Source organism: Frieseomelitta varia, unplaced genomic scaffold (genome assembly GCF_011392965.1).
Source record: "Frieseomelitta varia isolate USP_RPSP 00005682 unplaced genomic scaffold, Fvar_1.2 scaffold_282, whole genome shotgun sequence".
Taxonomy (NCBI): domain Eukaryota; kingdom Metazoa; phylum Arthropoda; class Insecta; order Hymenoptera; family Apidae; genus Frieseomelitta; species Frieseomelitta varia.
The window spans coordinates 22,439-38,242 of record NW_025110015.1 but is presented as its reverse complement, the minus strand read 5'-3'; the positions used below and the strand labels follow the sequence as shown (position 1 = coordinate 38,242).

Sequence of the window (15,804 nt, the reverse complement as noted above, 5' to 3'; positions counted from 1 at the left end):
TATAAAATTCACATATCACACATACTTGAATGATCACAATATAATTCGATTAACTTAGCAATTTTCAAATTCATCTATTCCAAGATAGATGTTTATTATTATCGTAGATTAAATGAGAACTGAAACATAAAGGTAAAATTTATTTATTACTATTATTTGTTACTGTCACAACTGTATTCCGTGAATCTTATTGTTTAATTCATTTAATAATAATTATTAAAAATACGATAAGATTCGAGAACTTGGGCAAAATTAAGTAGCGCGTACATTCGCGAAAAGTGGATGATTGATCAACATAATAGTCGACGCTAGGAAGTACTTGCAGCTTATTGCAATTATGCCCAAAGGCGCAGATTTCTCGATAATACTATATCGAGGAAAGCGTTATAAGTTTGAAAGTAATCTTAATATGATAAAGCGTAGAAACACCTGAAGATTTGTACCTTTCTCCGTTCACTTTTGTTAATTTGCCCTTGTACGAATCGATACTCTCAGCTGATTTATATGTAACAAATTATTTTCAATAATAATTTGCGTGTATTCTTCTATTCTTGCAAATAATAAGTATTTTGTCTCATTTGGATCATTAAAATAATTTGTAATTTGAATGTAAACCTTTATAATCAAAAACAACGTATCTCGATTTGTTTCTATTAATATTGCCAAATCCATCAAAATGACACAAGTTTTTATATTTCTTTCTATAATTTAAAATAAGAATTAATAAATTCGTTCTTTCTATAATTTAAAATAAGAATTAATAAATTCGTTCTTTCTATAATTTAAAATAAGAATTAATAAATTCGTTCTTTCTATAATTTAAAATAAGAATTAATAAATTCGTTCTTTCTATAATTTAAAATAAGAATTAATAAATTCGTTCTTTCTATAATTTAAAATAAGAATTAATAAATTCGTTCTTTCTATAATTTAAAATAAGAATTAATAAATTCGTTAGAATGTAACATCTAGTGTCAATCATCGTTCAAATGATCGTCCAATCGTTCGATGGTTTTCCACTGCACCTTCCAAAGTAAATGGCAACTTGCTCTTACATCGTAAGACCGTTAGATAATCAAAATGACCTTGATCGTGAACATATTCTCTTCTTCTAAATTTGTTTCATGTCGAAGTTATTATAATTTTTTCTTAATCAGTCAAAAATCTACACAGATATTTATTCTAACATAAATCAATTCGACTAACAATATGTGTTACATTTCGTTAAAAGAAGAGAAGACAACAATGAATCTAAAAGAATCTAATAGAGGAAAATAAGAATTTTGAAATAAGACACTACAAATTTGGTCAGTTGATTAAGTGTAGTTGGTGATTAAAGTTAGTTACGTGATTAATCATGTTACACCGTTCATTTACGTATGTAAATTGTATATTGAAATAGGATGCGCATGAAATATATGAAAGTACAGTAAGTTTGAACGATGTTGTCCCCCTTTCAAAAGGATTTTTTCCAATGCGAAGGAGTTTATTTGTTATTCGGTTTCTACGAAATTAAATAATTTTAATTCTAAAAAAAAGGGGAAGGGGGAAAGAAGAAGAAAACAAATGAATGAATGAATCAGTAATTATAGGGAAAAACATACTTACTTCACGCAACATCTTCTTGCTAAAAATCACATATATATTAATTTTTATTTTAGAATCACGGAATTTTACATTTTACATAGTTATAATTCGAAAATTTCTGATTTTAGGATTTTGTTTAAATTGCAAATTTAAAGTAGCGCGTACATACGAAATACAAACCTAGACATAATCTGATTTTCTTGCGAGACAACTAACTATTTAAAGAATTGGTGAAAATGGAAAATTTTAGAATGAGAGATTTAATCGGACTCGAGATTCGTAAATGGGTAGTGAGCAAAGCTAGAAATCATTATTTGTAGAAAGATAAGATAAAGATAGGATAAAAACAGGATAGAAAAGAAACTGAATATCATTAATTAATTCATAAAAATTACGTTGGTATATAACAATGCGTTACTTATGTTATTTAATATATTTTAAGCTCAATCTTATATTTATAATAATTTAATATATTTAATAAATTTAATATATTTAAGTTTAATCTTATATTTAGTGCGTTACTTATGTTATTTAATATATTTTAAGTTCAATCTTATATTTATAATAATTTAATATATTTAATAAATTTAATATATTTAATGAATTTAATATATTTAATAAATTTAATATATTTAAGTTCAATCTTATATTTTAAGGTCAATCTTCCCGTAAAAACATAATTTTCTAAAGAAATCTCTGGATCCAGAGATGAATCCAAAATAATGGTCATTTTCGAGTCGTGATAGAATACTGTCGTGCCGGAAACTACCGCGACATCCCAGCTTTCCCAAAAATTTTCTTGGTACCTTTAAATACCGAGTAAATATCAAAAGCAGACACAACTTACAAAGTCAGTTCAATCTGATCGGAACTCTGTCCAGTTGTTCCTTTGATGATTTTTTTTAATAAACGAAAGTTTAAAAGAAGTTCTTTCCCTTCGTTAAACAAGCAATAAACACACTTCGACAACAGTGTTAACGAGATTCAATGCAAAACTTGTTTCCGTAATTCTCCGCTATTGGTTCATCGCATTCCACTCAAACAGATAACAATCAGATGGCTTGGTCTTGGCGAAGACGGTACAAACTCATTTAACTACTTGCGACTACTGGCAACTGATTGCGGACCATAACGAGTGACCAAACCGTATACAATAATACGTCGCTTTCTTTTTGAACTCGTCGGTACGATGTCACTGGATAGAAATTATTGAGAGGTAATAAATTTATTATTTGTTTTGCTTGTGTTACACTTAAATATACTTAAAACTGAGAAAATGTCGCAATTTGGGACAAAATATTCTCGAGGTGCGTGGTATGTCATTCCAACGCAAGAGGTTAAAGGATAGCACTTCCTTTGAAAATACTTCCTTTGGAATTAAATACTTCAATGGAATGTACTTTTCTAACAGTTGAATCAAATAGTGAATTACGATATGCAACGAGATCCAGTGCAAACAAACAATTTGCGACAAATGCGACCGCGTTTTGTAAGAATATTAATTTATATGGTGCAATTCAGGCGGGCAAAAATATTAATTTCTAATTTATATGGAGCAATTACGTACACGGGATATAAATTTTAGCGACAAGTTTGCGTCTACCAGAACGGACACACGTAAAGGAAAGGCGTCCAATATGAAGAGAAATTTTCTTCAGTAGTTCGTAGATTTAGTGTTAGTGTTTTTGGATTCACAACACTTTTTATTTCGTAGAAGTTTAATACAAGTTGTGGTCGTGTCGCATACAAAATCTCTAGTTGAATGAATGAATGAATCTGTGTTTGCTTTTTCCCAGCATGTCTTTATATAATTTTAGTTATCTTCGTCGTCAAGTGGAAGGAGCATAAATGACCAACTACTGGTTTTTGCCCTTATGATTACCTATTTACAGTCCACTTTTAAGTGGACTATTACCAATTCAGTATTAGCACTGAGCCAATATCGTCGGGCCGAATTGGTCATCCTGTGTAAACAGAGGAATGTCTCGAATTTTGCACATATTGCTTTTAAATATATGTTAGATTGTGCTTGTATTTTCACCCGCCGTCATCGTTTTTCATCCGTCGTTTTCACTTATTGTCAAATTAATAAATTAATAGAGCTCCTGTATCCCCTAGGGGATCCCTAATCGACGAGATCTCTGATATGAGAAGATGTCTGTTCTCAATATGGGACAATGTTTTGTAATGATACAAATTTTAATTATAATTATATTTTTTATCAAAATAAATTTTTATTCTTTTTTAAAATTCATTTTATTCTTTTTTGATAGTATACAATAACATTTTTAAACTAAGTTATAAATTAAAAATAAGTATATTTAAGTTGCCATTTTCTTATTTCCAACGGCATCTATAGTCGCCTTCACTGTGTTCGAACTGTTTCTTTTTCGAAGGCACCTGAATTTATGTAATTAAATTATATTTTATAGTAGTGTTTATAAGTCAACAAGTTTTAGTAAAATCATGTTCTTAATATGGAGAGCCCAATATTAAAAACAGATTGTCTCTAATAAGGCATAAAACATTTCGTGTAATTATTCTTGTAATTAAACTTGACTCCAGACTTTAGACTAATTTTATTTTAGAATTTATTTTATATTTAGAATAATTTAGACTAATCGTGGCAATAAAATTTTTTGAATTTTTGAATAATTTTAGAGATATAATTCATAAAATATACAATTATCTACCTTTCAAAAGTTATGACTAGAATACAATAGAGCGTAACAATTTTTCTAACAACTGTTTTAGCTGATCTGATCAAAACAAATTTCGATACTGCACTAATCACAACGTTCATGGATATACTTTATTATCTTGTAAGATCTCTCTATATTAAAAATCTACCTATATTAGGCGCCTTTCGTCTACTGCTTGGTCGCAAACGAAGAGTTATCGCGTCACAATGAGGTAATACATTATTTTATATGGACCAAAGTTTTTTAGATACGAAAACGAACGCAGAACTCAATGATAAATTAAAACAAACTGTGCGAACTGCAAGAAAAGATTGGACGCGTAAACTTAACATAAACTTGACATAAATAAACTTGATACTGTCCACATTTTTCATTGTGACAATAAAACATGTCCACATTTTTATCGTTTTTATCGTGGCAATAAAACAGTCTACGTTTTTATCGTGACGACGGAGAAAAATACGCTATACTCTAACAGCAAAATGATCGTCTAATTGGCGAGAACGTGTTAGGAATGTGCTAAATTTGTTACTGTATCTTGTTCCGCTTACCCAATGCATTATAGTAAGAAATGTCATGGTAAAACATGTGGACTGTGTCCCGTTTGCAAACAGTAATGTGGATGTGGCATTAGGCTATCTATTAAATAGAATAAATAGAAAAATATTTAGCACCACTTCAATTTTATTGTTATTTTCTGAGAAGCAAAAAATTTGTGTAAAAACACTGTAGAATAATTTTTTAACATACCCATCTTTTTAATACAATTTTTTAGCTTCTGCTACCAAAAAATTGACTTCCATATTTTTTCAACGTTCCTAATTTATTCTAACCATTTTTGGTCAAAACTTGAATGACTTTAAACACATCTCTAATGATCTTTCCAGTTATCGTTCGTTATTTATTAAAAAGTTATTAAAATAATTTTCACAAGTGAAACCTATTCGTGTATGGATACATTTAAGGAATCTAATAATAATTCCTATTGTATTAATAATAATATTCCTACACTTGTTTTGTTTAATTTTCTCTATCGGAGTTCTTCCTGGTATGTTATTCAGTATTACTAATAACAATCAGTCTGTCACATAATCAATTAGTTACTTGCATAATTTCAAAACAGAACGTTTCACGAAATTTCACTATGTGTTTGCATTTTATTACTTACTTCTGTGAAATGAAAATGATTTTTTTATCTCATATATTGAAATTTATGAAAAGCAACACCAATTTTAACTCACGTGGAACAAAAAAATTTGATGGATATGAACAATTTCGTTTATATGAACAATTTTAAACAAATATCCGATTAAATGAATTCTTGTTACTTAAATACACTTGTATGAACATAAACTCTTATTATACGTTATAAATGAAAAATCGCTACTAGAAAGAATTAGTAAGTTTTTATTTTATGAACTTCAATTATATGAACTAGCGCAATGTATTTAAGATTCATTATGTTATCGACAAACAAAATGAATTTTATTTGAAACTTTTTTTTATAACGAAAATTATACGTATACATATTGTCCGGGGTTTCTATGCGAGAATGCCAGATGGTCTGATCGCATATACGTTATAGAGAGTTTATGGTCTTCAAACAAACAAAATAAACAAATCAATGTAATGTAATGGAAGTGTTCATAGTGAAGCGGCGAGAAGAACTGCGAAGAACTCCATCTCTGCTCTCCTAACCGCCACTTTAGATTTAAGAATTGCATAGAACGTTTTAAATGGGATAGCCTATAAACTAAATCAACATCTGGCCATATACTGCTACTATCTAAAGCTACACAAATTATTATTGAACTTGTATAATTAACATTAATAACAATAATAATAAAATGAAACATACTTGCGCTTTTACACAATCCATATACATGTATTTACTGTAATGTACATACATACTGTAATTAAATTCAATATATACGTATGTTACCCAAATTCTAATTAGGACTCAGGTTATATGCTTTATCTCCTTCGCGTTATCTACTGCTAGTTGATATCATATCGTATTATGCTTATAGCACGACCAGCCAACAAAGTTGAAATTATATGATCATAATATACACCACCACGTGCTTGGTGAGTTATATTATAGACCATAGTTCATTTGAAATTCCACAAATCTCAATTACAGATCCGACCATGAATAAATCATTTATGATGTCGTAGAACTGTGCAACGGAAACACTCATGAAATAAAGTGTTTTAAAATTCTGACGTTTCGTAAATTTAAAGTCCTAGATTCAACATCAACTCATCAATTCATAATGGGATTCATAATTCATAAAATATTTAAGACCAAGAAGATCATGCATACGTGATTCTAATATTAATTTAATCAAACTTTGGACGAGAGTCAGTACACGCCAACAGTAAATCAAAATAAGAAAAGATAGAAAAAATAGGGAAGGAGAAAAGGCAAAATCAAGAAACAAAAAAGTGAAAGAAAAATGGAAAACTGTGGAGGCTAAATTGTAAGAAAAAGTTAACGAGAGGATCGCGCCAAGAAGGATTAGAGTAGGTGAAGGGGCTATCGCAAAGAAGAAAGTCTGTAGACTGCAGCAAACGTGAGAAGAATACTCAACAACAGGCAGAAAGCAACGAAGAAAGAAAGAACAGCAACAGAAAGATTTTTTTAACCGAGTAGGAGAAAAGAAGGGAAAAAAACGTGAACAAAATACTTAAATTAAAGAGTTAAAAAAATTAATTGACATGATCCAGTGAACGAAAAGTGTACAAATCACAGCAAAAATGAGAAGAACATTCAACAATAGGCAAAAAGAAACAAAAAAGGGAAAACAATAAAAAAATTTTTGACAAACAGAATAGAAAAGAAAAGTGTACAAATCACAGCAAAAATGAGAAGAACATTCAACAATAAGCAAAAAGAAACAGAAAAGGGAAAACAATAAAAAAATTTTTGACAAACAGAATAGAAAAGAAAAAGAAAACATGAACAAAATTAGAGAGTTGAGAAAATAAATTGACATGATCCAACGAACGAAAATATTGAATAAACAAATGCAAAAATTAAGAGGAGAAATGGTAAAGAAAAGAAAAGCAAGAAAAAGAAAATGCATTGAAAAAGGAAGATATAACACGAAGAACAAAAGGAATTGTTGAAAAAAGTAATTTTAGAATTAATATTGTGAAACAAGAAGAAGAAAAAAATAGCTAAAAAGACAATATAATAATAAAAGATATTAATTGAAAACCCGAAATATTAAAAAAGAAAGTAAAAGGAAGAAAGTTGAAAACGAAAATACGAAGTATCCATACATATAGAATGCAATAAAAATGTACATATGGAAGCAAAAAAAAAAAAAAACTTAATAACGAGAATATAAGAAGTTCAAAAATATTTAAGAAATATAACAAAGGAACAGAGAAAGAAAGGAAGCAGCGTAAAAGTGAGATATACGAAAATAAACTATAACATGAAAAAATCAAAATTAAATAAAAAAGAAAGAATAAAAAAGAGAAGAAAAAACTGAGATGAAGAAAAGAGAGTATTTATCGTTTCAAGTTGTAGTCAATAAATGCAAGGATTGAAAACTATCTTAATAACTTTGATGTGATTAAGTGATAGAAACTTGGATAGATGAAAAAATTTAGATAAAAATAAAAATATGTGAGGAAATGTATTTCAATGAGGAGAAAGAGCAAAAAGGAACAGTAAAAAATAAAAAAAAAATTCATGACACTAATTAATATAAAACTAAAAGGAACATGGTGTAAAAAATAAATAAACAAGTTATGGAAAGTAAAATTGTATACAACAAAAAAAGACGGAGAATAATCACGTGGATAATAGCAGATTTCAACATGAAAGATAACAGAAAAGGAAAAAAAAAGAAGAGAAGAAGTATGATATAAGAAAGAGGAATGAGAGTTTTGAAGAGAATGAACATTTATTGAAGAAGTGTTAGAATGTGTATTTAAATTTCTTACTATTTTTATCTCATTATATTTTATTATTCTCGTATTTTTGAAAATATTATTGTAATTTAATAATCATAGAACAATCCAATTGTTCTATTTCGTAAGAAATAGCAAGTCAATTCTACTTACTTTTACTACAGTCAATCTTTATTTTCTGCTCATATCCTTTATTCTTACTCTTTCTTAATCCTCGTTTTCTTGCCTGTACTAGCACAGTTTTTTTCTCACTAAATTTTCTGTTTGCTGTATCAGCAAGCTGTTTTCAAATTATTAAGTTTTCTCATGTTCTAACAAGTAGCTTTTTCTGGTTAATTTTATCTGATCTTTTTTTTCGTTTTCTTTCCTCTAAAATGCTAGCTTTTCTTAATACTGTTTATTTTATCTTCTTCCTCTTTGCAATTGAATCTACTCCCCTTATGTTGACTTCTTATTAATTCTATGACTTCTGTTCTTATGTTATCTTTCAACTTCCTTGAAATACTCGGTTTCCAAATTCATTTAATTCTTATTTTTTTATAAAACCTTTTGATGATGATATTGTCTTTGATGATCTATTGCTTTAATGCAGTTATTCTCTTCCTCTCGATTTATTTAATTCTCTTATTATTTCTTCACTATTTCAATTACTATATTCATTCTAATTCTATTCCATTCTCCTACGTCTGCACTCCTTGATCTTCCTCTCAAGATTCTTCTATCACCTCTATTGACTCTTTGTTTTTTTTTTCTTTTTTTTTTTTTTGTTTGCTTTCTAAGTAGCCTTCCTCAACATCCATTTCATCCACTACTACTTTATATTTTAAGTTGCGAGTTGATTCATTAAAGCTGCCTTTTTTTTCTCTTTTTGTTGAAAGATGTAATTCTCAAGATGTATGCCTCCTTTTATTTATTTTGGCCTCCTTTTTATTATTTGTTTCCCTATTCTATTTCTTCTTTTACTTGAATATAATTTATTTGTGAAAGAAATCAGCATTTCCTCGTCATTATTTTTAAGTGTCCTCTTCCGTTTTGCCTTTACTCTCCTCCTCGTGTATTCCTTCTTCTCTCTACTTCTACGATATGCATTCTACTTTCTTTCCATTATCTTTTTCTTGTTTCGTCATTTAATCTAGTTGTGTATGTTTCTTTGCTCGCTACTTTGACAAGACGTGCAAATATCAACTTTTGCTATCTATTTTTATTCCTATGACTACCATAATTTCTTTAAAGAAACATAAAAGTAAAAAATTTTATCTGCATCAACTTTTTGCTGTTTGCTTCCTTAGTAAATGTCGCCACCACAAGTACCAGATGTTTTATCAATAACGGAGGTTGCAAAGAGTTCTATCTGAAAGCAACTTGTTTGCGATAGTCTTATTGATAATTTTGAATGGTACCTTTCGATCCCGATTGGTTGTTCTCCAATGGGAATAGTGGTTTGACAACCGAATGCTGGCTAGATGAAATTTTTGGACAAAGTCGATGTAATTGCTCGATAATTTTGGATGAATGATAAGATTTTGGGAAATGGCCTATTTATGACAAGTGAAGGCTCTGTAGTCTGATCTATTTATAGATAAATGCGCTATTTTGATTGAGCATATCTCAATCTTGTGCTCATGTGTGATGAGGTTTTATACTAAGTGTACGCACATAAAATCAACTACGACATCTTGTATCTACTTGCTTCTCTGTAGGAGGAACAGAGAAGATTGCTCTGATTGTTTTCAGTGAATATAGCCATCACAGGCTCCCGGGTATCTCATTAGTGATGGAGATTGCCCTAACTGAATACGACGATCCCACCTTACTAGTTTACGATAATCCTATCGATAATCTTGAATCCCCGAGATAGGATTCCTTTCGTTTCCGGTTGACTAGTATTGAACTCATGGAGGTAGTAGTTTAATAATCAAATACTGGTTAGGTGAATGTCGAAAAGACTGTTCTCCTGATGTATCCGGTGTGTGAGCAACATTCGAACTGGACAGTAAGACTTTAGAATGGACTCGTCTCACTTGAATGATGGTCCTACAGCTTGATCTATCTAACAGATACGGCATGAAACTGTGATGGTCGCGCTGGCGTTGATTGGATCTATCTCAATCCTGCGTCCATGCGAGAGCTGTATGTAAGAACATAAACTTAACTATAACTTAACATATCTGTTAAGCAAAAGACGTCTGTCTTTAAATTTCTACTAACCGTGCATGTTTCGGCTATTCTTTTCGTAATTACTACCAATTTTTTTACAATATCATGTGTCCTTCATACGTAGAAATCTGATGTACCATCTTTTGTGTTGCACCATTGTCCGAAGCATCAGTCCTATCCCATTTGATCACAAAACCTATATAAATGCAGTCATCACTTAACTATCAAATTACTACTCACGAATCTCCGTAAGAGACACCAAATATAGATCATGGTATTCACAGCTGAATTCTTCGACTTATAGCGTATTCATAGACGCTGTGCAATATACAGTGATTTGCACAATTCACACAGTCAAAATTAAAAACACAATCATATCGATTTTTTTTCAACAAAAATAATATAATATAATAGTATGCATATAATAATAATAAATTATGCGGTGTTTAATGATATAATACGTAAAATTGAAATTGTTATATAAACTGGATTTATATATGGATTTACATGATTTCTAATACCGTAATAAACCTAATTTCTCACACATAAGTGTTCCTGAATTGAATCTAAATTTCGCTCATTAACTTTTTCTAATTATCATCTGTTATTTATCATATATTGTCATTCATTTTATAACTAATACAATTATTAAAGATAATTCAATTTATTCGACCAATATACGATATACGATTTATTATGCTGTTTTGTTTACTTTTCTTTTTTTTTCTCCTCTCGCCTTTCTTTATTTCTTAAAATTGAACTAGTTTTTGATAAAACTTTTAATTTACATTTTCGTGGCCTTTACGATTTCGTGACCTTTATACATAAAAAAAGTCAATTTTGAATAATGCCTAAATACATTATACTACAATAAAGTTTAATGTATTTTGAAATTATTTTTTAAAAAGCAAAATAACAACAATTATATGTTCTCCTGAAAACGTTTCTTTAAAATATTTTTTTATATTTTCAACAGTTAAGACGTACACGCATGCAGCATACTGTATATTTATGTATATTTATGATTTTTTCCATTGTATTTCAAAAATATATCACCTTTTTTTAAATCTACATTATTTTGACTAAAATTTGTTTTGTACTCTTTTGCTCGCCTATTAGAAATTTATTGTAAGAATAGAAAACGGCCATGGCATGGATTGTAACTCCATTATTTTTCGAAAAATTATGTTAATGTTTCACTAATCTTTATTTGTAACTCATTTTATTTATAATATATCTACTTATATTTTTCTGTTGTCAGACAGAAGGTTGACATAGAATAGTGTGTTATTGAGCAACAAAAAGATATTCTATAATATATAAAATATAGAATAAAACCTAATTTTATGAGTTTAAATTATTGAAAAATTACCCACTGTGTGAAAAAATGTTTGAAGCAAAAGTTGAATAGCGTTAAAAGAAGGCATGATGTAGTGTTAATATGAAAGTCAACTACTTTTTTTCAAAGAGAATTATATGTATATTTTATGCAATGTAGTACATAAATCTTATGTAGTAATTACACAATTTTTATTAATTACATTACTATATGCATTCTCTGTTATCACGTTCCTGAACAATTAGAAAATAAGTCATAAAGTAATTTGCACAAGACATGTAAGCTAAATTATCTTTTGCGGATAAAGACTTTTATAATTGTGATTGAAATTTCACAGTGAAGACAATCCGTTGAGCATATTTGAAAGTCAATCCTGACCGTGATCTATTTAATAGTAAATGTAACACATTTCAGCAACAAACAAATTGTCCGATTAGTTATGGGTCATCTCGTATTTCTTGCAGGCTAACTTGCTATTATATTTCAACTTGGTCAAATTGATCATTGGCCAAACTGATTTTTCACCTATTCTCCATATTTGCTACAAGATGTACAAATTGTCACGATTACATGAGCTGAGACTTATTAAAACTCCAGCTCTAATAATTCTAATAATTAAAATTCCAACAGAAGTTTTTCTTCGAATTTCTTTTTTCTGCATTTCTATAAGAGAAAAGGCTCTAATGCAATTAAAAAAATTTTACTTACTTAATATACCATTAATCGTCTCTAGATGTAATCATGCATTTGGATATGGACAGTACATGACATATCAAAACCATTATGCAAATGCTTAATGGAATTCATGATAATAATACAATCTTTAACCTTCTTAGTACCTTACAATTTTTCTATACAGGGTGTCCATAAAGTCTCTTTACAATTTCAAAAATTTGTTACAAAGGCAAATGAAAAGGCAGGTAAGTGGAAATTATTACTATTATTAAACAAGACATATGTGTTTATGTTTTTTTTTTTTGCCTCATTTAATACACCTTTATATGGGCACCATTAATTGCACGAAGCACATCAAGACGGTACTCGATCCCTTGCCATGTTCGCTGTAACATACTCTCATCAATGGTGGCAACGGCATCAGTGATCCTCTGCTTTAGATTAGTGATGTCACGTACCTTTGTTCGATACACGACATCTTTAACATAATCCCATGTGTGTGTCCATAAAGTAAGTCTCTTTACAATTTCAAAAATTTATTACAAAGGCAATTGATGAGATATCTTCATCAGATTTGTTCCATGTACTCAGTGGTTATCAAGGTTTTTATCACATTGCATTTTAGATACCCTGTTGATGAATAAGATATTGGTAAAATGAACCCCTTACAAAATGGCTATTCTTCAAGAGAGAGACACAATGTGTATCATAATTTATTGAAACCAAATTGAATTTGCAGACTCAGCGAAACTTCAGAACTAACTAAGGAAGAGATCCACCGTCACGTCCATCAATTCGTGCATGGCACAAGAAATTTATGGAGACAGACAGTCGTCGACAAAGGGAAAAGCGGATAACCAAGAACATTTGAGGAAAACATCGATCGTGTAAGAAATCGAGTACCGTCTTGATGTGCTTCGTGCAACTAATGGCGCCCATATAGAGGTGTATTAAATGAGGCGAGAAGAAACTTAAATATATATATGTCTCATTTTGTAATAATTTCCACTTACCTGCCTTTTCATTTGCCTCTAAATTTGTCTAATAAATTTTTGAAATTGTAAAGAGACTTTACAGACACTCTGTATATTCTCTAGAACTACAAAGCATTATCGAAACAGAATGTGTAAAAATGTGTAAAAATCTCGGTAAAACAGGCATACTTTTTTTAGTAGAAACATTTCGTGACAACAAGGCGTCAATAAGAAGAAGCCGAAGTAATCAAATGTTCCAAATAAGACAGAAATCGGCACTTGGACACTAAACGAGCTAATAATCGATAATGGAATAAAAATTTAATCTTGCCAATTGTCGAATTGTCCTTTTAGAAAAAAAAAAAAGCATTTCATGTGCTTCGTTCTGAAAGCTAAAATTAATCGAAGTAATAGAAGCAATAGAAGTAATAGAAGAACAGAGAAATCCATCAGTGGAAAATTATTTCATATATCGCTTCGTATCTCACGAAGCCGCCAACTGTCCATCGCCCTAAAAGAACAATAGCTAAGCCGTGGCTCGTTCCTCATCGTCCGTTGAGCTCGAAAATGTTCGTTCTAGCGGCGCTAAATAATATTTCCCGATAGTACGATTTCAGATTTCATCCGTATGCACATTGTACGTGCGAATTAATAGATAGCCCCTCCCATGCTCGACGATTCACGATATCACGAAGCAACACGTGATGAACAAGGCATAGTTGTTACAGAGTTGAAGGTTCACGTATGAATTATTAACTGCACTGCACACGACGAACGAAATCGGCCGATGCCAGATGTTATGGTCATACAGAATCATGTCAAATAGACAAATGAATCTGCGTGTGACATAGTTTTTCAATTTTTTCTTTTTGGAGATGATAACGATTAGATGAACTCTATTCTTTTAATTTGAATCTTATACGATAGAACAAGTTAGATATTGAATTTGAGTTACTAACACAGATGGGTTTTTTAACATTATGATGCGTCTATGTATCCGTAACAATACCAACTGGTGTTAACTGCAACTATAACTGTAATTAATTAAGCAAATATAAGTAAAAACACGTAAATGTATTGTACATTGATAGTAACAAATCAATATTCTAATAAAATGTTTTATTAGAAGTATGACTTCAAAAATGCTTTCTTTATGATATATGGAAAATTCATTTCTTCAAAGAACTTTCAATTACATACATTAATTATCATTCTTGTGGTGATTGAGTGTAAAATATTTCCATGTAATATGTATATTTATTACTAACGAATTTTCCTTTTCTAATGCTATAAATGTTTAATTTTAGGCTTACGATCAAGGCTGGCTGTCCAATGAATCTCGAAAATTTTCCAATGGATACACAGAGATGTCCGCTACAATTTGGCAGCTGTACGTGTTCATTTTAAAGAGAGAAACATTTCTCTATTCATATATATATAAAAACTATAATAATATAAAATATAAAATAATATAGTATATATATATTATAGTTTTTATAAATATATATATATATATATATATATATAATAGTTTTTATACATATATATATATATTATATTATTTTATAGTAAAAAACTATAATAATATAAAATATAAAATAAAAAAAATATATATAATAAACATTCTCTATATCATTCCATTATATATATATATATATATTATTTTATATTTTATATTATTATAGTTTTTATACATATATATATATAATATTATTTTATAGTATAAAAACTATAATAATATAAAATATAAAATAATATATATATATATATAATAAATATTCTCTATATTATTCCATTATTTATCACATTTTACAATTTAAGAAAATTTAAAAATTTGGAAGACTCATAAATCTTAATTTCTCTCGTTTCTTCTGTTTTAATTAATCATTACTCGCTTTAATCTAAAATGAAATTTTCACATTTTCATCGTTGTTTCGTACATTGCGATAATTCTTATCAAAATTTATTTTCATTGGAAAAAGAAGCAAATTATTGAAAAAGTTTGAAAACTCCGAGAACATTTCTTAAAGGTAAAAAAAAGAACATTAAAAGGATGAAGTATTCCCATAACTCAGAAACGATTCGCGATAATTATCGGTTTTTTGCGTGAACCTGTCGCAGAAGAAATGAGAGAGATTTTAGATCAGTGACATATACACGTAAGTACTAATCCCTCGGGTGACTTTTCGACAAAAAACGAAAGACGACGCATCAGCGACGAACGAATTCGACTTTTTTATAGCTTCTTCGCGACAAGCTAGGTGAGAAATATTCTCTTGATTGCAGTCGGTTACACGAAACGAGACGTGATCTACAAGTGGAACAGCGCCCGACAAGTAGCAATCGCTGAGGACATGAAATTATCTCAATTTGATTTAGTTGCCAATCCTACTGCAAATTATTCTGCATCGGCGACGCTTTCACACGGTGAGTCGACACTTCC

The 15,804-nt window shown here is 29.5% G+C and overlaps 1 protein-coding gene across 3 annotated transcripts in view; it reads left to right on the top strand.

The window, feature by feature from the left end:
• LOC122529280 (gamma-aminobutyric acid receptor alpha-like) overlaps positions 1 to 15,804 on the top strand; it is a 164,197-nt gene that overhangs the window by 137,078 nt on the left and 11,315 nt on the right. For all 3 annotated transcript variants that reach the window (XM_043655237.1, XM_043655240.1, XM_043655239.1), the window contains exons 5-6: positions 14,669 to 14,751; positions 15,648 to 15,788. In XM_043655237.1, coding sequence (XP_043511172.1) covers positions 14,669 to 14,751; positions 15,648 to 15,788 — 224 coding nt within the window. The remainder of the gene's footprint in view (positions 1 to 14,668; positions 14,752 to 15,647; positions 15,789 to 15,804) is intronic.